This window comes from Prunus mume, linkage group LG3 (assembly GCF_029339155.1).
Source record: "Prunus mume cultivar Tortuosa linkage group LG3, ASM2933915v1, whole genome shotgun sequence".
NCBI classification, from domain to species: domain Eukaryota; kingdom Viridiplantae; phylum Streptophyta; class Magnoliopsida; order Rosales; family Rosaceae; genus Prunus; species Prunus mume.
This window is the reverse complement of record NC_142700.1, coordinates 13,001,521-13,027,944: the sequence shown is the minus strand read 5'-3', so window position 1 is coordinate 13,027,944 and position 26,424 is coordinate 13,001,521. Positions and strand designations below refer to the sequence as shown.

At 38.3% G+C, this 26,424-nt stretch overlaps 3 protein-coding genes and 2 pseudogenes across 5 annotated transcripts; 1 reads left to right on the top strand and 4 right to left on the bottom strand.

Moving 5' to 3' along the window:
- Positions 1 to 41: 41 nt before the first annotated feature.
- On the bottom strand, positions 42 to 5,626 carry LOC103326075 (mucin). The gene is made up of 6 exons (XM_008228283.3): positions 5,465 to 5,626; positions 4,029 to 4,143; positions 2,225 to 3,896; positions 2,030 to 2,140; positions 1,115 to 1,269; positions 42 to 371 (listed from the first exon to the last, which is right to left on the bottom strand). Exons 2-6 carry the CDS (start codon positions 4,122 to 4,124, stop codon positions 204 to 206), a joined length of 2,202 nt encoding a protein of 733 aa, XP_008226505.2. The 5' UTR covers positions 4,125 to 4,143; positions 5,465 to 5,626; the 3' UTR covers positions 42 to 203.
- A 4,054-nt stretch (positions 5,627 to 9,680) lies between these two features.
- LOC103326076 (RNA-binding (RRM/RBD/RNP motifs) family protein) lies at positions 9,681 to 13,156 on the bottom strand. Its single transcript, XM_008228284.2, has 2 exons — positions 11,723 to 13,156; positions 9,681 to 9,945 (listed from the first exon to the last, which is right to left on the bottom strand). The coding sequence occupies exon 1, from the start codon at positions 13,044 to 13,046 to the stop codon at positions 11,724 to 11,726; it is 1,323 nt and encodes a 440-aa protein (XP_008226506.2). The 5' UTR covers positions 13,047 to 13,156; the 3' UTR covers positions 9,681 to 9,945; position 11,723.
- Positions 13,157 to 13,736: 580 nt separating this feature from the next.
- LOC103326136 (histone-lysine N-methyltransferase, H3 lysine-79 specific-like protein) lies at positions 13,737 to 18,554 on the top strand. Of its 2 annotated transcripts, XM_089048377.1 has the most exons (7): positions 13,737 to 13,863; positions 14,944 to 15,356; positions 15,450 to 15,502; positions 15,774 to 15,811; positions 16,666 to 17,059; positions 17,638 to 17,904; positions 18,002 to 18,554. In XM_089048377.1, exons 1-6 carry the CDS (start codon positions 13,847 to 13,849, stop codon positions 17,869 to 17,871), a joined length of 1,149 nt encoding a protein of 382 aa, XP_088904503.1. In that variant the 5' UTR covers positions 13,737 to 13,846; the 3' UTR covers positions 17,872 to 17,904; positions 18,002 to 18,554. The 2 variants fall into 2 exon arrangements, with proteins under 2 accessions (XP_088904503.1, XP_088904502.1); XM_089048376.1 differs by having other exon boundaries at positions 17,638 to 18,554.
- Positions 18,555 to 18,767: 213 nt separating this feature from the next.
- Positions 18,768 to 21,129, bottom strand: LOC103326078 (receptor-like protein 2 pseudogene; annotated as a pseudogene). Its single transcript, XR_016125195.1, has one exon. The product of XR_016125195.1 is annotated as a receptor-like protein 2 pseudogene (transcript).
- A 1,301-nt stretch (positions 21,130 to 22,430) lies between these two features.
- Positions 22,431 to 24,807, bottom strand: LOC103326137 (tyrosine-sulfated glycopeptide receptor 1 pseudogene; annotated as a pseudogene).
- Between the last annotated feature and the right edge of the window lie 1,617 nt (positions 24,808 to 26,424).

The window sequence follows — 26,424 nt, the reverse complement described above, 5'->3', positions numbered from 1 at the left end:
TTCTCTCAGAAAGAAACAAATACCGACCAGATAGAACTCGATACTATAAGGTTAACTTCTTTATTTTGTGTATTTCAACAACGAAATAGTGGCATCATCCACAATCATAAATCTTCGGTATGGTATTATTTCCAACATATTTACCTGCAAAGGCAAGCAGCCTTGTAACCAATCCAATTATTTACAGGGAAGCGTTAATTTACTTAAAGGAGCTCCCATTCAGAGTCGCAGGCATCATGAGTTTGCAAATTTTTCATGTTAGAGAGTGTTTCTTGGCTGGAATTTATATCAGTGTCCCCAAACCAAATTGCTAGCTGTTCGTATTCCTTTGTCAGCCTCTTCTTTGATGTAAAAGCATCCTGGATTCTTTTCTGTATACAACAAAGCAAATGAAAAATTGATACAGTCAGGCTCATCATGCTAATGAGGCACATAAGTTGTTGATACAGTTTCACATTTCTGATGGCATCACCTTCAAGCAACATGTTTAGTTTCTTTTCTGTACAAGAAATTTATTTATATATGAAAAATTGATAAATCATTGATTCTCAGCAAAGTTCAGATCTGTGACTGCAATCTAAATCTTTATTATGCAAATAGGAGATTGAATACATTCTTAACCTACTCTGGACAGACCATTAGCAGGCATTGCCATTGAAGGAAGGAACCTTTCCCACAGTCAACCTTCAATTGCCCACTAAACCTAATTATTCCTATTTAGTGATAGAAGAGTGGAAATAAATTGTATTTTTCCCTTGAAAAAAAAAATAGAACTCCAGGATTTGTTCCTGAAACTAGGCCGGATTCTGGAAAGTCCGGGGCCAGAGTTGAGATGTGCAGTATACACTAATCCTCCTTTGCAGAAAGTCAATTTTTTAACATGGAAAGTCATGGTAAAGAACCCTCTGCTATTATAGCCTTCAGCTTCTCTTTCCTAACATGCCCTCTGGAATTGTGACTTCTAACTAAGACTATGTAAGAACACTTCAAACACGAAACAGAGAATGCCACCATCATGTTAATATTCATAACAAATGCAATATGCAGAACCTTTCTAAAACAACATTTCCTTTACCTAAACAGAAAGGGAGGATTGGAGAAGTGGAAGGAATACCTTGTATGATCTTAGCTTTCTTGTTCTGCAAGAGATAGCATGTAGTACGCTATCGTCTACAATGACACAGCTCTCCTCAAGCATCACCTTATCATGCAAATCAATGGTTTCCATGCTAGAGTGAGAAAAATCACAACTTGATTCATCTGAAAGGCCTGTAAACACTTTGCAAGATTAGAGAGGTAGCATCCAAAACACATCATAGAAAGCAGATGCAAGGGACAGTTATGGTTTAAAATAGTTCCCTCAGTTGCCAAGTATACCAATGTGCAATATAGCACAAAGAGGGCACTTCAGTCGTAGAGTCGAAATACCAAAATAAAATCATGGCCAGCATTGTTATATATTGAAACATCATTATGAACTCTGTTCTGCATCTCAAGTATGTCACAAAGAAGGGTCAGGTCCAATTTGACATTCTTATTCATACTTGTGCATGTTAAAGGTGCATTGCAATCTTCTTCATCAAATCTCATGTGGTTAGCCATGAAAAAATGAGGTTGTATAACATAAATAGACTCCTAATAGAAGTGGTTAGGACTATGATGTTACAAATTACTTTTACTAAAGGATTCTGGGCTTATAGCTTGTTATGTTATTAATCAGATTCCCTCCTCAGTTTAGAAACTTCAGGAATCTAATTGCTTGAAATGAAACTCAAAGAGGAATAAAATGAGGAAACAAACATTTAAGTTGGAAAACAAAATGGGGCAAATCTAGATCACTTAAAAGATAATACTTAGCATTAAGGTTCTGCAAGATTGAAACATAAGAATTATTATCTCATCACTATCGTTGTTACTACAATAAAAATCCAAATAAATGAAGACTCCAGACTTTGGCCGATGGGGTTTCAAAGGTGAGAGATGAGAGAGGAAATAAATTAAAGTGCCGCATATGCATTCTAGAACATACCAATATCTGAAAAGGAATTAAGAGCATCAACAGACTCGCAGATCTGAACTTGCTGTTTTCCAGATGGTACTGTCAGAGGCAGGGTCAACGTAATTCTGGAAGTGCCTTCTTCTGTAAAATATATAAGTTAATGAATGCCCGTTGTCTAAGAAAAAACAAGAATACTTCTACAATGAGAGAACCAAAAATACTAACCAACTGGTTCCTGTGATAGGACACCTCTGAATGAAGAAAGTCCCATATCCACATCCTTAATTTTACCGGACACAGTTAACGGTGAAGCAGATGTTGGGATCTCATTAGAAACATCAGAAACACACCCAGTCACCTCAACATAATTATGAGAAAACATTGCTTCCAGGGATAAGTTTTCAGGTGAACATTCAAAGAGCCTAAGTGATTCCTTTGCATTACAGCTGCTGAAGGGTGCAATTCCCATCTCCGCTATAGTATCCTCCCCAGATACATCTGAAAAGACCATTTTAGTAGTAGTATTTGAAGCACCAGAAACATTCAAAATTTCATCTGAACAAACAGTATATTTTTGCTGGGATTCAAACTCCAATCCATGTGCTGGGGATATAGGTGCAACCTCAGGCAAAAAAGTATGCCTATTTTCATAATTACTGTGAGCAAATACCTGAAATGGTGACTCTGTAAAGTGTTCTGACACAACAGGAGAAGTTAAATCCAGCATTTTTATGGAAATTTCTTCATTATTTGCATCTGAGTTTTCATTTGTCAAATTATCATCAATCTTCCCCACAGACAAGTCAGACTCTGACACCCCAAGAGTATTTATGGAAGTTGGAGAACTAAGTTGATCTGCAAGGTGATATTTAGAAGAGACAAGACTCAGCTGGTTTGCCACATGATCCATTATACTGGGCTCTGTAGGTGATTGATTTTTAGTTGCATCTAAAGAAATTCCATTTGTCAAAACTTCATCAATCTTTCTCGCAGAAAAGTCGGACTCAGACACCTCAAGTGTATCCATTGAAATTGGAGCACTTTGTTGATCTGCAATGTGACATTCACAAGAGATGAGACTCGGCTGGTTTGTCACAGGATCCATTACATTGGGCTCTGGTGGTGATTGATTTTCTGTTGCATCTAAAGACTCTTGATTTTCTACTGAAAAGTAAGCCTCCGAAAGCACAAGAGTATCCATTGAAGTTGGAGAATAAGGTTGATCTGCAAGGTAAAATTTACTAGAGCCAAGACTCAGCTGGTTTGTCACAGGATCCATTACATAGCACTCTGTAGGTGATTCTTCTGTTGCATCTAAAGACTTTTCATTTGTCAAAACTTCATCTATCTTTTCCACAGACAAGTCGTACTCTGACAGCTCAAGAGTATCCATTGAAGTTGGAGAACTAGGTTGATCTGCCAGTTGATATTTACAAGACACAGTACTCAGCTGGTTTGTCACAGGATCCATTACATGGGGCTCTGAAGGTGATTTCATTTCAGTTGCACCTAAAGAATTTTCATTTGAAAAAACTTCATGAATCTTTCCCACAGATACGTCGGACTCTGACACCTCAGAACTATCCATTGATGTTGGAGAGCTAGGTTGATCTGCAAGGAAATATTTACTAGAGACAAGACTCGGCTGGTTTATCACAGGATCCATTACATTGGGCTCTGCAGGTGATTGCTTTTCAATTTCATCCGAAGAATTTTCCTCCAAGTCTTCCCTTGACTTAGTACTAATGGCAGAATTATATGTAATAGCCACCTCTTGAGCATCATGATTAACAGGATTCCCTAAAGGAGGAATTAAATCTTGGACGACATCAGAACAGAGTTTCTTCACACTTTTGCCCACTGTCTGCACCTGGTTTTCGACATATTTAATTGTATCCTGTGAAAGAAATCATTCAATATTACGAGAGGAATTGATAGCTGCAGTCACTAGTTAGCAGCAGCAACAAAATTAATTGAAGTCCAGAAGCACTTAAGACCCTTTTTTTGGGTTTTTTTCTTTCATTATTACCTGATTCACAATATCATCCACCTCCTGGCAGATTGCTTCAAATTTCTGGTAAATGTTTCCAACCCAATTCATACCTTTGAGTTTTTTTAAATCCATGATGAATTCTGAACTTCACCTACAGCCAGTCAAATGATATTCTCTTTAATGGTTTGCATTACCCAGAGAGGACAGTACAAGTTAACATCCCAGTGCAAGAAACACAATAGCAACTAATAGCCATCAAATTGACTAGTTTGAACGTCTTAAAACATAAAGGTTATACTCTCACCAAAAAATATACATTCAATCCCAAGAAAGTTTCAGTGTCCTCCAAGGCTTTGTATAGAATGTCACAGTATATGAAATACAAAGAGTTTGGTAGAGTTTTACAAGTACTAGCACCATACGTTCACATTAAGTAACAGATTGCAAATTTTTCAAGTATTATCAGAACTGTGCACAAAAGTTCACAAAAGGCTAAGGTACAGGTTATGGGAAGCACCGTAACTGCATAAAATGGAATACCAAAAACTATAGGAGACAGAATCACCACATGCGATATTTTGAAGTCAAACCAACTAGAAAATAGAATCAAAGTAAACACTAAACCTGATGGTGAATAAATGCATGAAACGATCAATCAATAAACCAAATTATTTATGATGGAAATAAAAAGAATAAAAAATTAAAACTCAGAAAAATGTAATGAGATTGGATGTACAGAAATAGGAAATCAAGGTCTACACCAACCACTTAAAGGAATTGAGGGTTAGCATTCTGGAGAACACAGTGAACCGAAAATATCCACGGTAACCATCACCACCGAGATTGTATGTGTGTATATTTATTTGAGGATCATTATTTTGTAGAATAAAAATATAAAATACTTGTTCATATACCACACAACAGTAAAAACATGCAGGGGGGAATCAAACACTCTCATGATCGTGCTATTCGATTTCTTCGATTTCAAAGTTCCCAAGTTCAAGAAGTTTGCCTGTTCACTAGCTCTTCAACAAAATATATATATATATATATATATATATATATATACACGGCGTAAATTATGTGCTGTCACAATTGTGCTATATACCCAAGAACAAAAGCAGAGTTTTTCAAACATAAATTACATACTGTCACAATTAGGCGATCAATTTAACTTGATCATACTCCTGGCAATCATAAAATTCAACCTCAGTACCCCAATGCATACTTTAATTAAATCATTGTCAAAAACTTTATAATAAAAAAACTGTAGCCTTCTGAATACATAAAAAGATACAGAGATACACACACTTAATTACTATAGCTCGGAAAAAGAAAAACTTTTTCCAAAATAAGAATATGATCAACCAAAAAAAAAAAAAAATTGAGTGAAAAAGAGACGTAATTTGAATGAAGAAGAGAGAGAAAAACAGCAGCACGAGGAGGAGGACGATGGAGAGGAGATGAATTACCGGAAAGCTGTAGCCTGTGGTGTGACCAGTAAGCTGAGTTGAACTTGGACCTTTGGTTATGGCGGAGAGAGAGAGAGAGAGAGAGAGAGAGAGAGAGAGAGAGGTTTAGGAAGAAGGGCTGTGGGCAGGGTTTTAAGAACCTCTTTCTTATGTTAATTACTCAAATAATACTTTGTTAAAAATTACAAAACATAAGTAGGTATAATTTTAGTCCGACTAAACTTCTAAAGAGTTTTTAAATTTTTTTTTTTTGATAAGGTTTATAGAGATATAGGAAAAGTTACAAGACAATGACCAAAAGTTTATTGATCCCATTATTGTATGCATTATAACATTTTGTTTTCCTTTTCACTATAATTTGATCTGAAAATATTTAAATTGAAAGTGACTTTTAATTAGTACTCAATAATTGAGAGTAAGCTTTGAAGATTATGCTATTGTCCATGCCTTTCACATTTGTGGTTCGGATAGTTTTTTTGCTATCTTTTGTACTGTTGTAGAGTGCTTCTATTTTATAGAGCATCTGCTCCAACAAAAAATATGTAAAATAATTGAGGCTAAGCTAATGGATGTATAAGTTGTACGACTTCACTTTTATTTGTGGAGAGGCTCGCCTAATCCTTTAAGCCTTAATCCACTTTTGTTTATGTTAGTTCTCTTCATGGAATAAAATCTGTGGCTTTCTATAAATATAAAAGAAATAATTGATTTGAAATTAAAAATTGGAAGTATCATCTTCTTGGCTTCATACAGAACTTGTGAAGTTTCAACATGAATTAAACAAGAACCAAATTCTGCGGCACGGTTAGCATAAAGTCTTCAACTCATGAACGTGAAGAACCAAATTAAAAAAATATTTTGCATAAACCTTGGACTGGTGTAGCCTTTGTAAGTCCACTTGAATTAAAAGCCATAACCTCTAACGAATCTGATTCCGCTATGACTATGAATTAACAGTTTATTCTGTTTATGTTGACAGATTACAACCTGATAACAAGGTGTTTATAAAAAATAACAAGGCTTATATGTCCCCTTGTTAATTAAAAAATATCATAATTTCCAAAGAATATTAAAGAATAAAAAGGGGTGTTAGTCGCCTGAATTTTAGGTGTGCTTCCAAATGATCTTAGCTTCAAATTGTGCATATGCGTGTGAGTTCCCCACCCCCTTCTCCTAACTCGGGCCAAAAAATATGTATTTGTTTTGGGATTTTGCATAGAACCTAAAGATTTAAGAGTTAGAGAGAAATAATTGGCATGGCTAGCATGATATGTCCTGTTCTATCAATTTCTGAATTGAATGAAAAGTTGAGGTCAAGTAACTTAAATTAAAGAAATTTTGGAAAGGCTGGAGTTGGACTAGTTGATTGTGTTCGTGTTCTTGTACTCAAGTTCGATCCCCTACTAAAAAAAATATTAATTACTAAAAAGAGAAAAAGACATTTTGGGATAGCCATTACTCTTTTTTTGGGGGGGAATTGAACAGGCACATTTATGATGTCATGATTAGATATTATACACGACTATGCCAACTTGAAGCAGCTGAGTTGAGTTGAGGCCAACTAAATTGGCTTTCAAGTTTCCACATACTTATCCAACTCGCCAATTGATGACAAAATCCACGTCATAAATAAAACAAAGGCACCAAGAATAAAGTAGGATATATTGATTCTCCATTCACTTTTCATTAACTTTTTATTGGTCACGTTCAGAGGGTATTTTCAATTTTAACATCAAAGGATTTAACTTTAGAGTTGAAAATGTCAAATACCAAACATCCAATTTAAATTTGATGTGATGTAGCAATTTGACATTTACACAGTTTTACACTCCACCTAATATATGAAATAAATATTATTGTAACAATCATATCATTTAAGATAAAAAAAAAAAAAAAGAAAATAATAAATGAAAGTAACAGCCAACTATCTTTTAAAAATAATAAAATATTCGTTTAATATCTTGCTTTGAGATGTCAAAATAACATTTCAACCTCCAGCCTTCATTCCATATCACTTTGACACATTAGTTGGAGTTATATGAGATGTTATTTCTAGCCGTTAAATGTCTATGTGGCACTTTTAACACATCGGTTGGAGATGCTCTTGTACAACTTTCAACACAGAGCGCCCAGCATCATTTATCCGAAAGGAAAGCATGAAACATGATGCCTTTGGCAGCCACCATTCGACATAGTTTTTAGGCATTGGGAGCTTCAATGCAGCAAATGTCATCTGCATCCCGATAACCATTCTGCCGGTCGGTCATCTGGCAGGGGTTTGTTAACACAATTTCCCTCCTTACATCACTTGTGGCCCTCGAATTGAACACCACCCTCAACACCAAAAACTCACTCGCAGTGAACCAAAAAAAAAAAAAGGGTAACTCCTCAAAATTTCAGAAAATCAAGCGTATATAATGCAATGGTTGTCAGCCACCATGTACAAGAACACACGGAAGACATGAAGAACCACAGAAACATGCACATCCAGCCACTAATTGAATAACAGCACACAAAGAATCAAGACATCATACAGAACTAAATGTCTGAAATTGTGCAACTTGCATATTTATCTATCATACTAAAAACAACTAGAAACCCTGCAACATCTAGTCGACCCATTTTTCACTCAATGCATTACCACAATCATTCAATTTAAAAGAAATTCAGCTTACAGCCACAGCAAAAAGTCAAGGCAAACTTCTAATAATGATGGCGACCACTTCAATACTTATTTTGCATTTCCTAGAGATGTCAAGAACACTATTTTCCCGACAAAGCTAGGGAATTTAGCATAGGATACGAGACAAACCTCATTTTTTTTCATTTTGTGGGGGAAATTCAACCCTCCAAACTCAAAAAAGAAAGAAACAGAATAAAGAAGTACAGGCCAAAGAAAGCCATATTAGTCTAGTGGTATTTCCCTCCACCTTGTTAGAAGAGGTTCAAAGTTCGAAATTTGATAAGATTAAAAAACTGTGTAACTAGGAAATCCAACACATCCACGTAGGGACGCTGATAGCTCAGTCACGAAAGAGCATATAATTCTTAGGAGGTCATTCCATATCTATTGGAACCAGGAAAGAGCAAAGACTGAAACCTGCCTAAAAAACAGCAGATATAGCTCAACCATAAGTCACAATAAATGTAAATGAGTATGTCAGTCAACCTACACCAAACAATCTAAAAATAAATAATAAAAAAAGGAAAGGAGAAAGCTACATCATCACACTGGATACAATGGATAGACCAACAGTGTCAAAATCGCTGCACTAGAGGATAACTACATAGAAATTGAACTGAGATGCAGCACAAGGTCTACTAAGAAATAAAAAAACCATGATAGACCAAAAAGCTGTCATATAAAAAACTAAGCAGAAACAACACAATGCGCAAAGCTGGCCCTCTCACCCACCCATCCCCTTAAAAAATAAAAATAAAAATATTCATGTCCATAAACAAATGAACAGCTCCCAACAATCAACCAAAAACCTCCTCTCAAATTGAGAAACACCACATGAACCAAAACATAATAAACCGTCCATCAAAACTCAATTGCAGTCAATGCTACACTCACTTTCAGAAAGTCCAACAAGCTAATCATAAAGGCTTGATGTATGTTCTGTCATTTTCACAATCAAGATTTCTACTGTCACCAACACAACAGAGCTTTTTAGTCAACAACCAGAAGCCTACTATGTTCCACTGCAACAATATTACCACAAAATATAAGCAATGTCTATACAAAAATATACATATCACACAACGCTAATCTTGACCTCCTCTGATGAATAATCAAACCCTTAGATATTTATCAAAGTATAAACATAGAGGCGAAATGAAGCCTCACAACGAATAAAAGAACAAACTCACGAATAAACACACTGCAGTTATAGAGACAATATGGTCAAGACATCTGATAAATAGGAAACCAAAATTCCTGCATTGGGTTTAAAAACCAACGGAAAACAATTACGCTTGTTCATAAAAAATATGGGTAGGGAATAACCTCACCAGCAGAATCAGAACCGTGTACATTTAAGATTGTTACATGTGTGCGCATTTCTAATACAAAAATAACAGCAGTAATAAACTAGGTAGCAGCCACCTTGAAGAGCTCCATAAAAACAAAGTCACACCAATAATCAAATAAACATGTCAGCGAAACAACGGCCATACATATTTTCTCGATGTAAAAGAAAATGTAAATCTGCAATTATAAAAACAAAACTATACTTTATATTGAAAAAAACATAACTCACATAACACATCAGTACCTGACAGAATACAAAAGACTAATCTAATTTAGTCACTTTGGCTACCACAACTCAGAAACAACCTACATCTTAAAAGGTTCAGATGATGTGAGGAAGAGGCGATAAAAGCACAGCTAATACAATCATCAAACCAGAGCATATATCTGCAATCACGCAATCACCAGAACCAGATAAAGCATCAGCGCCCAACAAGCGGTCATACACCTGAATCAAACATCCATCAACAACTCAATCCATCACTCAATTGAACCATAAAGCACGCAAACAGCTCCACTCAACAACCATGTAAAACAGAGTTCACGCAACTTGAAATAAATAACCAAAACAGCACACAAAGCATAGCGACAGCTCATGTGTTACCCAATTTTTTTTGAAAACAGTGGTAAAACAAGAGAGAACAACCAAGCTGAGAAATGCAGACATTAATGACAAGAAAAACCAAAAATGCCCAAAAACAAATTTATGGCACAATCAAACAAATTTCTGAAAATGACTTCTATCGTCTTACAACAGGCTACAAATATGTAACAGCATATTAAAGGGGCATAATAGTGACATTTACAATAAAGAGTTGGTTCCCATCAATCAAAATCAATTTGATGGTTTAATGCAGAACTTGAGCCCAAGCCAGAGTTTCCATCCAACAAGTACATTTTCATCATATAAATGTGTGCATTGAGAATACATTAAAATGGAAAGCACCAGCATAATCCCACTATTTTATTAACCCTTCAACTAAATTGTATCACTAAAGATCAACCCATACAATTTCAACTACATTAGCCTCAATGTCTAAAGCCAAAATTCATATGTCACCTCCAAATTATTCCATCACAGTTCACATCTGAAACCTTTTTATATTTATTCAAGAATACTTATACCGAGAGACACTCAAAGAATGGGATGAAAACTACACACTGAGAAAACTCCAACCCCACACAAAGCTCATGAGGCATGTAATACCATGATCACCACATTTGAACGTAAAATTATGTTACGATGTTGAATCATTCCCATCACATCCCAAATGAAAACTATACCACCAGACACAAGAAGAAAAGCATCCCCCAGCGTCCCAGAAAGAGAGACATTTGGGACCTCAATACAAATTAATTTAAAATAAAATGTGCATGCAACCTCATCCATACTCGAACAAAATCACTGAACAAAAATGTTTGACAACACAATCAACAGAACAAAGCATATCTTAAAGAACCAGCATCCCAACATCCCTACAATCATCCATATGTAAGAGGTAAAAAGTACAAATGAATGCATCATCCAGTTTTATGAAATACATTAGTTAAGTAAAAGTAGCAAACACTACAATAACAGAAATATGTACTTCAACTATCACAGACTAAAACAATAAGCATTGTGAAACTCATTAAAACTCAAACTCAGTCATACGAGCTTACCAGAAATTAAAACATTGGTTAATATAGGCACAAGACAGGCTACATGCTCCTCCTTTTTATGTTTTTTTTTTGACGAATTAGATTCAGTTGGCAACTCCATTGGTTTTGGTTGTTTACTACATCTGATCTAACAAGATAGATTATAACATAACTGTTACATATTTTATCTTATAATTATGCTCAGATTGAAACTTTAGAGGCAACACTAGGAGGATAGGATACAGAGAAGTGCATAAAAATATTTGACACAAAAAACAAACACTCATAACAAAAGAAGGCAAAGAAAAGAGAAATACTACAACCAAGGGAAAAATTATGCAAAAAGAACACTCTTCGCAACAAAACCAAAGTGAATTTCAACAGTCACAAAGACAAGGAAATTCACAAACAGAGACGCCATGGATCCTAGGCAAGGCACGTGTAACAAAGAACAAATGCAAGAACTGACGCAAAGGAACCATTATAAAGCAACAACCACGCAAGCCACAATGCACAGTGATCCTAACAAAGACCAAATAATGCCAAAAAAATTCACTAGCACAGTATTAAAGCAACGAAAATACCTCAGTAATAAGGTGGCACATTCGGGTACATCCCCCCTGGCGGAACCCTAGGCATGGGTGATGTTCCAGCTTGCTGGTGGTGCTGATTCTGATAGGACGACAAGCCGTAGTGCCCGCTCTCTGGGAACCTACTAGAGGGCAACCCAGCTGAACTTGGCGCCAATCCATACAAAGACGACCCAGTACCCACACCGCCACCGGGAGCTCCACCACCAGACGCAGCACCACCAAGTCCACCACCAGCTCCACCCAACCCACCAGCGCCACCTAAACCATAACCCACCGAACCAGGCCCGCCGTAATTACCATAAGGCCCACCCAACCCGGCCCCATACCCACCACCAGCACCCAAACCCGAATTCACCTGATTTCCAACAGACGACAGCCCGGGGCCACCTAACGGATGATGACCCAACGGAGGTGGGCCCTGGTGCCCACTGGAAAACCCACCATACGACCCAATCCCACCGGGCCCGCCATACTGCCCGGCAATCGAAGACGGTTGTGCCAGCCCCATACCGTCCCCGTGCGCATTAGGGCCACTCCCAGGTCCTTGACCCTGACCGGGCCCGTCTGGCTTGCCCTTCTTCCCATCAATCGCCAATTTACAAGTCAATTGCCTCCCCTCGATGTTCTTCACCGGATCGACCAGCGCAGCCTGAGCGCCCTCTGGAGTCTTATACACAAACAGCGCGTACCCTTTGCACTTCCCAGTCTGCTTGTCAAACCCTAGCGGCCCCTCCTCTATCTCCCCATAGAAAGAAAAATGCGCCAAGAGCTTATCCGCCGGCATGTCGTACGGCACATTGGCTACATAAATCTTCCGCAACGACACGTCGGCTGCGTTGTTGGAGCTGACATTGGAGCTCGAATTCCCTGCGGCCGCGAGCTGAGTCACGGTCATGCGACCGTCGATCTTCTTGCTCGGCTCTTTTAGGGCTAAGAGAGCGCCGTCGACGTGTCTAAATGTGACGAAGCCGTAGCCCCTGGATTTTCCGGTGACCTTATCGAGGATGACGATGGCCTCCTCGAGCTCGCCGTAGGCGGAGAACAGAGCGCGGAGGCCCTCGGTGGTGGTGTCCCAGCCGAGGCCTCGGATGAAGAGCTTGCGCTGCGAGGCGTCGAGATCGGCGATCGATCGGACGGCGTCAAGGACGTCCACGTGGCGGGTGACGGCGTCTTGGAGAATGTCGATGAGTTGATCGGGGTTGAATCGCTCAATGAGCTTGCGAGCGTCTTCGGGGGAGAGTTTAGGGATGGAGGAGGAGTCGGTGTCCAGAACGACGCCGTTCTCGTCCAGCTTTCGCTTCTTAGATGGATCCATTGGGAGAGAGAGAGGAGAAGATAAACCCTAACCCTTTGATGAGAAACAGAGAGGGAGGGTTGTGAATCTTGTGACTGCGTATTCGGAGGGGTTTGCCTTGATTCTTCTGTGTGGTCCCCTTTTATATATTGGTTTGCACAAGGGATGGGCCGCTGTCAAAGAGCGGCGTTAGGTATGTTGGGCTTCTTAAGAGCCCAAATCGATATAACTTGCTCCCTTTAACTTTACTTGTTGTAATGGCCCATCAGCCCATCATCATTACAACGAGCCTCTTTCGAGTCCAATTTCCCATTTCCTAAGCTCAATCGGCGCATTGTTGGCCAATTCCCTGATATCTTTAACATCTAGGGCTAGTGATTGATTAACACGGTACTGGAACTTGGTTTGTAAGATGTCGTGAGTTTATTCTTGATGAGATCTCGTTCTCTAGTTCTTTACTGGTTTCAAAGTGCATGGTGTGACTGCACTTATACAGTTGTTTCTCTCTTGATGAAATTTATTTTTATGTGTTTGTTTCTCTCGTGTTCATGTTTTGTCTCCCTTTAAATGGTAAGGCCATAATTTTTGTCCACATTATTAAACAACATAATGTATAAATTTAGTCCACATTATCATGGGAGACGAGCACATGTGCGACTCATGTTAGCAAAATCTGTATGGTATATATATTTGGGCCAAGGCCCAAGCCGTTTTGTTTTGTCGGAAGGGCGGGTACCAATTGAAAGCTCTAAAATCCGCGTTTTTTTGCGAAACGGGTCTGGTTTGCCTGCACCCTCGTCTCCCTTATCTTCCACCTTGAAATGCCGTTCTTTCACCTGTAAGTTGGCTCTTCTCTCTCTCTCTCTCTCTCTCTCTCTCTCCAGAAGATTAACGCATTTCTTGAAAACGGTTTCCTCCGCATTATGTTTCTCTTCTTGCCTATTTTCTCAATCACCTCCAAAAATTGAGACTTTAAAAGAAATTAGAGGAAAAGCAAAGATTGTGAATGCTTCAGTCTAGTTTTATACTTTTCCTGTCTTGTATTCTTAATTGATTATTCCCTTATGAAAATGAAAATGAAAGCAAAAAAAGGAGGGGAGGGGGTGGTTTATATCTTCAGTAAGTGGCAGTTTCATGAATCAAAATTTGTACATTTTCTGACCTCAGTGCAGATTTGGTGTGTGCTATATAATTGGGTTTATATGCAAATGTCAGAAATTTGCATCAGAAATGAGGTTTCCTAGGTGATATTAGTGGTGACATATGCAATACTGATAATTGAAAAGAGTGGTCAATGTTCAAAGGATTGTTCTACTGCTAGCATGAAGATTTGAGTTCAAATCCCTAGTGCGGCTGGTTCTATTTAGCAATGCTAAGTTCAATTGGGTGATTTCATCATGCAATTAACATGAAGTTTATCAATTTGCATACTTGCTGAGTAGCTGGCAATGCTTAGGGTGGGAAATTGTCACACAGTCGATGTTTTTATATTTCATCAAACTGAGTTGTTACCAGTACAGTTATTCTACAAGTAAAGTTGCCGCTCAGGTTTCTGTTCCTCATTTCAACAACACTTCTACGATGGCTATGTAATAAAATACCAACCATGTTGGCATTCTGGTGAAGTTCTTGGACAAATGGTCTCGCATGTAGTTAGTATTTGTCCCTTGTATGCATGATAATTTGCTTGGTCGATTTAAAAGTCCATGCATATGGAGGGTTTGCATCTGATTAATACTGTGGTAGAGTTATTTCTCTCCTGCATGTATGGTGCATTTATTATTAAGTGATTTATATACACATATGTATGTTTGCATTGATATATAGGTTGATAATTTTAATAAATGAAACCGGCTTCAGATTGATCTGGAATTTGTATAACCACCGTCCTGATATCACATTTTTGAGTTTCTGTCAGGAGATTGACTGCTTCACACTCAACTCTCAATCATGTTCCGCTGTTTGGTTATGTGGTGGAGCCCACTCACTTCCCACAGAACACACAGCATTTGAATTATCATTTACCTGTTTTGAAGAATTGGCCTCCCTTGTATACTTTTGTTCATTCATTCCCTAGATTTCATTCTTTGGGAAACATGCACATCAGTGCTGACATGGCTGAGAAATTTGATATTCTCAATGTCTGCCATTCTATACTTGGCATGAATTCATATGAGAAGCAAAGCTCGATCAGGGAGGTTCAATCAATGCATCATACTGACTCTCCAGACAGTATTAGCAAGGAAGAGAAGGAAAGACAGAGACGAAAAAAAATAGGACTAGCCAACAAAGGGAGAGTACCATGGAACAAAGGCAGGAAACATAGTTCGGGTAACTAGAGATAGAGTGTAATTTTTTTTTTATTGGATTTTAAATCTCATACATTTGGTTGAATCTAAAGTTGCGATCTTGCATGTAATGCAGAGACTTGTGAGCGAATCAAACAGAGAACAATAGAAGCCTTAAAAGACCCCAAGGTGAAGTCATGTAAGATACAATAAGTTTTATGATATTTTCTTCACGATATGGGTCTTTTTGAATTAGAATGTAAGAGTTTATATCAAAAGGTGAAATAACAGAATTGTTTTGAAAATGGTTGGAAGTTTGTCAATCATATTTTTGGATTCCCTTTTCAGTTGAAAGCACTACACAACTCATGTAAGGAGAAAAGAAAAAGGCTTTCATTTTTCAATCAGCTGTTTTTTTAATTAAACAATTGCTCTTTCGTTCACCCTCAATTGGTTTCAGGTTAGAAAGAAGATGTCTGAGCATCCCCGGCCTCATAGGTACACTCACAATCTTTGTCAGATATAATTAATTAGCTGTGAAACATAAGAACTTTGTTTTTCTGTGACAGAAACAAAAGAACTTTATAAATTAATTAGCTGGGTTGTCGTTTTCAAATACCAAGAGATAGGTTTCTGCTTTGACTGAGTGGAAAGTAAATTGTAGTTTACAACCCAATGTCAAGTTAGTTATATGCACAGAGATGGAAAGAAAGACAAATGCTGTGATTGATGCCTATTTGATGACTCTCAAAATGATTACATGTACAGAAGTCGGGAACTTAATGCTGTAAACTTGTCTGGAGGCACCTTTAAGATTGAACGAGTTCTAACAGTCGCTTCTTGTTAAAATGGTTATTAGCCCTGTATGGGCCATTGAATAATGTTTGCGTAATCATAAGAAGTATGGTGATATAATGTAAAGGAAAGCAAGCGCCCTAAACTATATGTTTATTTCTTTCTCGAATTCTCCTGTGAGAATAGTTTGGCAAGTTAATGAATCATTCATCAAAGGAAGAGGGGAATAAATAAACTTGTGAAACCCCTTAAATGGGCCTCAGATTGTATTATGAACTTTGGATATCTACTTGTAAGCTTTATCTTCCTTGCCTTTTTTGGGAGGGAGGGAGAGAGATAACTTAGTTTAAGGTTTTTTAGGCCTGCTGAACAAGTAAACGTGAATTTTTTGCTTTCATGAACATAATGTGACCAGTAGAAGCCAATAGTTGAAGGTTGCAGCGCATCTTTGATGAAAGATACATTTTCTATTTTAGTTTCTTTGTTTAATGTTATTTCTTGCTCTGAGTGACTGAGTCCAAGGCAAAAATTTGACAAAAAAATGGACTGTTATGTAGTGCCCAGTCCAAGGCAAAAATGCGTTCTTCACTTAGACGTGTTTGGGGACAGCGTTTAAAATGGAAACGGTTAAGGGAGAAATTATTTCTGTCATGGGTTGAAAGCATAGCAGAGGCGGCTAAGAAAGGTGGTAGCGGACAGCAAGAGCTCTGTTGGGATAGCTATGAGAAGATAAAGCAAAAATTACATCTCCAAGAGCTTCGGCTGGCTGCTGAAAAGAAAAAGGAAAAGGCGAAGGAGAGGGCAAAGAAAAGGGCAATGACAGCAGAACAAGTTAAAGAAAAAAATATGGCAAGGATTGCTCGTGAGAGGAGAAAAGATGGAGAAGTCTATGAAGATACTGAAGAGTTGACAGTTCTTCAAGGGCGGAATTGTAAGCAGAGATTAATGACGGTAATTGCTCAGTAGCCAAGACAATACTAAATTATAGCTAGAAGCAATTATGTAGTTCACCATATATAAATTAGAAATACATGACATATCATATCACTCACAAACTTAGCATAAATAAATAGTATCGCTAAGCATACAATGTTAAGTTCATGAGTAGGTCACAGAGAAGTGAGTTTTGGAGGGGGAGGAGGACTGTTCAAATTACAGATGAAATCTGTTTAACATTGCACCATAATGGTTTGATATATGTAAAGAAACTGACGGTGGATAGAAAAAATGGGTAATTATTGCTTTTCATATTTGAGACAGGGCTAAGGTTAAAATCTTGTATATTGCAAAATTATTTTCTTGATTCATAAACCAGCTTGCAAAATTTCTTCTTCTTGAGGCCAATTTGAAATCCGCACTATCTCACCCTCTGTTCTTGATCTCTTGGCTTTAAACATTTAGGGAACCTTGCTAGATCAGCATATTAATTATTTTCCTTCATGTTTTCTAATCTGTTGTTTTTAAATGGCATCACCTTTTCCAATGTTGTTTGTTTGAGTGTGTTACTGAATTCTCTTTCTTCTTAATAGTTTGAAAGAAAAACTTCAACAAATGGACAAGCTGCTGCTCGAGGGGGCATAGTCATGTCGCATATCTCAGCTTTTGAGAAACTGGATCTAGAGCTTATAAAGAGAGAAAAAATGCAGAAAGAATTTTCATTTGCAGACCAGATCAGAGCTGCCAAAAACAAAAGAATGGAATTAACTATGGAAGCCTCATCCTCTGTTCATGCAGCCAACAAGAAACCAGGGGAGTATGCTTAAATTTCCACATTCCTAGCAGCAGTTGAAATAGAGGTAAGAGGTGTATGGAGGGCAACTTTTTTTCTTCTTTAAAGAGGGACAATTTGCTTGTTTTTCTGTAGCTTAATGTTCATTTGTTGATGGTTTGTAGGAAGAGAAACCATCACTCTTGGACGCATTTTTCCAACTAGTCGCAAGTGTCCGGTCATTTGTTTTCAGGGCTTCATTCCAATGTTATATGGAAGAGGTCCATCTGGCGACAGTGCAGTGTTTTTATGTGAAAAATTTGTTAGGTGAATTTGTCATGACCAGAAATTATATCATCCGCTTTCAAGCACAGGAAATATCTGATTTGCCTTGCCAATATCCATGCTGGTTGTGATATTGATTTTAGACAGTCGAGTTAAATTGCAAATGTCTTACAACTTGTTTATTGCAGAGTTGTTATAAGCTGTATAGGATGTGTCATGATTTTTTAACAGTAGTAAAAAACCTCACGGATTTGGTTCTTCTCTTTTAGTTTGTAAACAATTTTATTGTTCTGCAGGGGTTGTGTGATGAATTCAAACTCCACACAATAGAGCCCCAAGGTTTTGTAAGTTAGACATGTTAGAAAGGAAACCATAAGTTCAGAGATTTGTAGTTTGTTTTCTCCGAAATAAATTGGACAGCAGCATCATATATTATCTTTTCTTTTCTTCAAATCTATCAGAAACAGTGTACTGAGGAGTTCATAACGATGTTGTAGATTTTTTCTTGCAGCTGAGCTGGGTTATGGTATTGTATTTTCACTTGTCTGCATGTTTAGGGTTTCTTTTACCCCATAACTTTATGAACCGAACAACATATATCCTTTAAATTTGAGTCCGGCTACTTTGAAAGGAAGAAAGAAAAAAAAGGGAAAAGGAAACTGAAAATACAAAATAAAAATTACAATATTAATAATATATATTTAGTCTCTAAGCCTTCTTTTCATCGTGTTGATGCAGATTGTTATGAGCCTATCTTGTAGATTGTCTATGAATAGAAAATACGCATATCTCCATGTGTTGTTAATAACTAAAGAACCACAGACTACCCAAAATCCTACTATGAATCCCAACATAGCAAAAATATAAAACCATGGAAGTTGATGATGCCCATTGCCCTCGTCTTTGTTGTTCTTGTTATCTGCATCCATGTCCTTATTTGGTATGCACTCATTTAGAAGTGGTGCACCAAAAAGTTTTAGATTCCCCTCAAAGGCAGAAGCGTCGAAGCTTTGGAGCTGGGTGCCTGTTGGTATTGGTCCTTCAAGATTATTGTAGGAGACATTAAATTCTCTCAAGAAATTAAGGTTCACCAATGACAATGGGATTATTCCAAACAAGTGATTCATGAAGAGGTTCAAAACCTCTAAATTTTTTAGGTTAGATATTTGGTCTGGAATGACTCCAGAGAAGTTGTTAGAGTGAAGATCCAACTCCTGGAGAAGCTGCAATTGGCCAATCTCAGCAGGTATATAACCACTAATGTTATTGTTAGATACGTCTATCATTGCTGGAAAAGAAGACCTTTTTTTTGGTAGAAAACGATGATTTACACCATTTATGGTGGTGAAGACAGGCAATTCAAATTCATATTGGTCTTCTGCTTGAGATGCAATATTAGGTTCATAAATCAGCCTTGGTAGTCTACAAAGTTGCTTTGGAAATTCACCTGAAATTTGGTTGTTTGACAAGCCTATATGAAATAGTCTAGGAAGAGTCCCCAACCAACTTGGAATTGGCCCTGTGATTTGATTACTACCCAAGAGCAATATCTCTAAATTCTTGAGCTTTGATAACCATACAGGTATTTGACCAATGAGGCCACAATGACCCAAACTGAAGAGCTGAAGATTTTGGAATCCGTCAAAATCAACCATTTCATCATCAAATGGCATTCTCCCACCTTTAAAGGCACCAGTAAGCTTGAGTGCGTGAAGACTTTTGCAACTCATCAATATCTTCATTGCCCCTGTGAGGTTGGTGAATCGGTTGTAACCAAGCGAGAGGAAGGACAAGGATTTCAATGAAAGAATCTCAGCTTCTATTTGTCCCTTTAGATGATTTCTACCCAATGCAATGGCTTTTAGGGGCTTACATGAGTAAAGGCTTACTGGAACTGTACCAGTGAAGTTATTGTTCCTTAGATCCAGTTTAGTAAGTTGACTAAGTCTGGAGAAATCAAGAATGGAGATATCTCCTTCCAAGTTGTTGGATCCCAAACGCAGTTCCACAAGGTTTGTGCAATTCATCAACGATGGGGGCAAATTACCTTCTAAATTGTTCAAATCAAGGATCACGAATTTCAACTTGGAGAGCTTCCCCAAATTGGGAGGAAGCTCGCCGCCAAAATGATTAAAGTAGAGGTCAAGGATTGCAAGGTTGGTAAGGTTGGCAATTCTATCACTAATGGCTCCATGTAGTGAATTGACAGGTAATGAAATTTCTTCAAGTTTGGTAGCATTATAGATATCTTCTGGAAGTAATCCAGAGAGGTTGTTATGACCGGCACGAAAAACCTGCAATTTGGAACACTTTCCTAGCCCAAGAGCAAGGTTTCCACTAAATAGATTGGAAGAAAAATCCAATAGCCTAAGGGAGGGAGAAGAATGGAGACAAATAGAGGACGGAACATACCCGGTGAAGGTATTGTTGCTGACATTGAAACTTGTCAAGTTGCTAGCTTGTTGGAAGAATGAAGATGGAATTGCACCAAAGAAGTGATTGCTGGACAAATCAACTGTCTGGATACTGCTGGATGGTAGAGAAAGTGGTAGCTCTCCAGAAAGACGGTTATAGCTCAAATCAAGGATCTCAAGTCGATTCAAAGACAAGAAGAACTGAGTTTCAAGTGAACCATATAGTGAATTGTGGGAAAGGTTCAAGTGGGTGAGATGTGTGAGATTTCTAAGTGAAGAGGGAGGGATACCTCCTTTGAGCCCTTTGGAAGGCAAGAGCAAATGGGTGATCGAACCATCTTGATCACAAGTGATGCCCTTCCAATGACAACAATCAAGGGATGTCCAATTTAAAGGAGGAGAAGATAGAGTGGAGGCAAAGGACATGAGGGAGCTGCGTTCAGTTGGTTTGCAGGCATGTATATTTGTAGATATAATGTAAGGGAATAAGAGGAAGAGAAGGAAGGCATGAGCCATTAGGCTATAAGGCTGCACTAGCATGTTGCTTTGTGTATGTGGTTGCTCACTGCAGGTGTTTATATATCCATGCTTGAAAACGATGCAAATTTAAAGTCCACAACTCCTTCAAAGTACTCAAAGTTGTTGCCTGACATATGGTGATAATTATTCATGGAATTTGGAAGACATATTGTGTTATTTTTCTTGCCAGACAGTGCCAGTCAAGCCTAATCCAACATTATACGTTGACGTCCTATCCATTTTCAAAGTTGTTTTCAAAAAATCTCACGGATGATATTTTTCTTCTAAGAAAAGTCAAAATTGGAGGATAGTCATTCTTTCCAAGTTGTTTGCCCCACAAGAAGGCAACTACTATAATAAAATATTGATAGCAATAATGTTCAACCATCTGAGTGGGCACAACTTGTCAACTACTTGCTAAATATATTGATAGCAATAAAATGAGTCGTGGAGAATGACTCTAGGAGACGGGCGTTTGGACACAAGCACTGAGAGAGAAAATGATACATACAATTGCTTTTTGGGTTTTGTCTAGATTGTATAATTGATTGAGGGAGGGGGCGGGCGGGGAGAGAGAGAGAGAGAGAGACATAATATTTGACTCCAATTACTTTGAAAAACCACCAGAATTGAACATATAGGCTGCTTCATGACGGGCTTTGCCCTGTTTTTCAACGAAATGGGAGTAAAAAGAGCGGATACTTGATTTGGTAACACGCCCCTGGAGTTATTCAAATGCATCTATTTTGCTAACTTAAGGGGTGTATTCAATTAAGATTTTAAAAGAGTTTAAAAGTTTGGGTGTATTCAAATTAGCTAACTTAACAATGTGGCTCAAGTACAACCTCTTCATAAATTGCCAAAGACAGAAAGGCTATTAATAACTCTTGAATTTTCTTTAGTGATGCCAAAGACAAATTAGCTACCTATCTTTAGTGATGCAATGGCTGCTTCATCCGATCATTCACAACTGGGGCAATTTCCCTTCCCTTTGGGCTAAGCGATTAGTTTTACAGATACTTCATATTGGTAACGTTTGTTATCATAGAGATAGTAGATACTAATATATTAACAGACAAGTGAGAGAGTAGTTCTTATCATTTTTGTGCGGGATATAACTCATGCTCCCGTACACAAATATGTCCCTAGCATGAGCTCCTTCACTCCAAAATGAAATTCTGAATGTCTTAATTGGCTTAAAAGCCCTGAACGCACACCTACATATGTACGTGTTTCTTCCTTATGTCTATAGACAAAGTCCACAAATTTTTGTCAGCGTATGAAATGCATGATCAGTTAGGATATCAAATATTTTGATGATAAATGATTCAAGGCATGAGGGCGCTCACCATACGCTCCTTAATATCAACAAGCAAGGAACCAAGTTAAAAAGACATGAAAACAAATCGCGACTTCAGTATTCAAACACAACCTTTGAGCCCCACATGCCAAAGCACAGCAGTAAGGGAATTCCAATCCAAAACATAGACAGAGACATCAATCCTTCACAATTGACAACCGTATTACATGAATATACATCAGTTTTCATATCTTTGGACTGAGTATGCAAAATAAAAAGTACAATATTAATAATATATATCTAGCCTCTAAGCCTTCTTTTCATCGTGTTGATGCACACTGTTACCATCACATAAAGCCTATCTTGTACATTGTCTATGAATCGAAAATACGCATATCTCCATGTGTTGTTAATAACTAAAGAACCACAGACTCCCCAAAATCCTACTATGAACCCCAACACAACAAAAATATAAAACCATGGAAGTTGATGATGCCCATTGCCCTCGTCTTTGTTGTTCTTGTTATCTGCATCAATGCACTTATTTGGTTCGCACTTATTTGGAAGTGGGACACCACAAAGTTTTGGATTCCCCTCAAAGGCAGAAGCGTTGAAGCTTTGGAGCTGGGTGCCTATTGGTATTGGTCCTTCTATATTATTGTACGAGGTATTAAATTCTCTTAAGAAATTAAGGCTCACCAATGATGATGGGATTATTCCAGACAAGAGATTCATGGAGAGGTTCAAAACCTCCAAATTTTTCAGGTTAGATATTTGGTCTGGAATGACGCCGGAGAAGTTGTTGGAGTCAAGATACAACTCCTGGAGAAGTTGTAACTGGCCGATCTCAGTAGGTATATCACCACTAATGTTATTGTTAGATAAGACTATCGTTGCTGCAAAAAAATCCAATATATGTGTTGGAAAATTTTGAGTTGCGATTATGCTGCTGCTGCGGCCGTAGATAGGCAATTCAAATTCATATGGTCTGCTTGAGATGCTATATTATGTCCATAAAGCAACCTTGGTAGTCTACAAAGTGTCTTTGGAAATTCACCTGAAATTCGATTATTTGACAAGTTTATATAAAACAGCCTAGGAAGAGTCCCCAACCAACTTGGAATTGGCCCTGTGATTTGATTGAAACCTAGTTCTAACAGCTCTAGATTCTTGAGCTTTGATAACCATAAAGGTATTTGACCATTGAGGTCAGAACCAGCCAAACTAAAACGCCGAAGATTTTGGAATCCGTCAAAATCAACCATGTCATCATCAGATGGCATTCCCTCACCTTCATAGGAACCAGCAAGCATGAGTGTGTGAAGACTTTTAAAACTCATCAATATCTTCACTGCCCATGTGAGGTTGGTGAATCGGTTGCCACCAAGTGAGAGGAAGGACAAGGATTTCAATGAAAGAATCTCAGCTTGTATTTGTCCCTCTAGATGATTTTTGGACAATCGAATGGCTTTTAAGGACCTACATGAGTAAAGGCTTACTGGAATTGTACCAGTGAAGTTATTGACCCTTAGGTCAAGTTTAGTAAGTTGACTAAGTCTTGAGAAATCAAGCATGGAGATATCTCCTTCCAAGGTGTTGTTTTCCAAACGTAGTTCTACAAGGTTTGTGCAATTAATCAAAGATGGGGGCAAAGCACCTTCTAAATTGTTGAAATCAAAGGTCACAAACTTCAACTTGGAGAGCTTCCCCAAATTGAGAGGAAGCTCGCCCCCAAAATGATTAAAGGAGAGGTCAAGGATGGCAAGGTTGGTAAGGTTGACAATTTTATCACTAATGGCTCCATGTAGTGAATTGAAAGGCAATGAAATTTCTTCAAGTTTAGTAGCATTATAGATATCTTCTGGAAGTAATCCTGAGAGGTTATTGTGACCGGCACGAAAAACCTGCAATTCAGAACACTTCCCTAGCCCAAGAGCAAGGTTGCTGACATTGAAACTTGTCAAGTTGCTTGCTTGTTGGAAGAATGAAGATGGAATTGCACCAAAGAAGTGATTGCTGGACAAATCAACTGTCTGGATACTGCTGGATGGTAGAGAAAGTGGTAGCTCTCCAGAAAAACGGTTATAGCTCAAATCAAGGATCTCAAGTTGATTCAAAGACAAGAAGAACTGAGTTTCAAGTGAACCATATAGTGAATTATGGGAAAGGTTCAAGTGGGTGAGATGGGTTAGATTTGCAAGTGAAAAGGAAGAGATACCTCCTTTGAGCCCTTTGGAAGGTAAGAGCAAACTGGTGACCCAACCATCTTGATCACAAGTGATGCCCTTCCAACGACAGCAATCAAGAGATGTCCAATTTAAAGGAGGAGAAGATAGAGTGGAGGCAAAATACAGGTGGGGGTTGCGTTCGGTTTGCTTGCAGGCATGAATATTTGTAGATATAATGCAAGAGAGTAAGAGGAAGGGAAGGAAGCCATGAACCATTAGGATATAAGCTTGCACTAGCATTTTGCTTTGTGTATGTGCTGTTGCTCACATGTATATATATATATATATATATATATGAACAACCATGCTTGTGTTGGCGAGTCCTTACTTAGTTAGGATTTTGGTTCCTTACCACGTTAGGATTTTAGTTACTTACCATTTATCTAGTTATATTATAATTGAGATTTATTTCCTATCATAATTTATATTTATTTTCTATTGTAATTTGGATTTATTTCCTATTTTATTTAGGGTTAACACATCTTTGTCCTTGTATAAATACCTCCATATTGGAGAAGAATAATAATATGAGCGTATAAGAGCGTATCTGAATATTTGCCATACTTTGTTTGACATGGTATAAGAGCCTAGGTTTTCTTGTGACCTGTGTTTGCGGTCTCCTTGAGAGTCGTTGCTAATCCTTGAGATCCTCTGACAAATTGAGAGTCGTTGGCGTTCCTCATTCCTAACCTATCATGGGTCTTCACCTTGATGTAAATCCTCGTTTCTCCTTTCCTTAATAATCAACATATATTTCTTCTGCCTTAGCCATAGCCGCACCTTTCTGCAATTTTACCCTTGTCTCTGTCCTTACCGTGTTTATGTTGAGTCATTACCTTTCTTTTTCTCTACCCATGCATGCTGCTGCCTTTTTTCTCTTACTTTTCATCTCTCTATGAGCTTGCTTTCTGTTAAAATCATATTGAGCCCATGTTAGTTTCAGTCTCTTGCGAGCCTCTCTTTTAAATGTATACCATATGGGCAACACGCCCCTTGGCCATTGATTGCCTGATCTTTTTCCTCCATGAGCCTCGTCACCACTCACCGAGCCATCTCAAACCTCCGCGATCCTCGTCACCTCTCGTCGAGCCTTCTCCTAGCTGGCCTTTGTCTCTCTCTGTCCTGCTGAGCTACACTGCCGTTGTTCCCTTTGCACAGCCGCTCTAGTCCTCTATCTCTCTCTGTGCACGCCTATATGGCCCTTTTTCCTATTTGATAATGTGTTTCACTTCTTGCCCAGAAACATCTGTGTTTTCTTACTCACTATTTATTTGGGTGTTACTTTCTCCAAATCTCAACTCTCATACATCGTCGGATTGGAGGGGGAGTGACACTGCTGCTCATCTATTCCGTTGCAATTCAGCTACCTATCTGCCATGGCTGATTCTTCTACATCGAGCGTTAGTCCGCTTCTGTTTCTTAAGTGCCACTTTTCTTACAGTTCGACGACCTCTTCTCTTCAAGGAGAGAGGAGTGAAGAGAAGTTGTCTCTGTCGTTCTTGTCACGATTGTTTGCCCGGGGAGTGAAGAGAAGTTGTCTATGTTGTTGTTGCTTCCACAGTTGTCATTATATTGCTCTTGCTGGTGCCAGTGCCTTGTGTTGCTCTTGCTGCTGTCAGTTTTGTTGTCTCTTGCTGGGGACATTGTTGTTGTTGCTTCTACCATGTTCATGCCTTTGCTAGTGTGTTTTTTCGCTGCGATCATGAATGTTGACCTTGCCTTACCTTATTTTTAGGGTTTGTGTTCGCCTTATCTGCTGCCGTGCTCACAGGGTTTCTATGTTCGCCTTATCTACTGCCGTGCTCACAGAGTTTATGTGTTCGCCTTATCTGCTGCTGTGCTCACAGGGTTTCGTGTTCTGC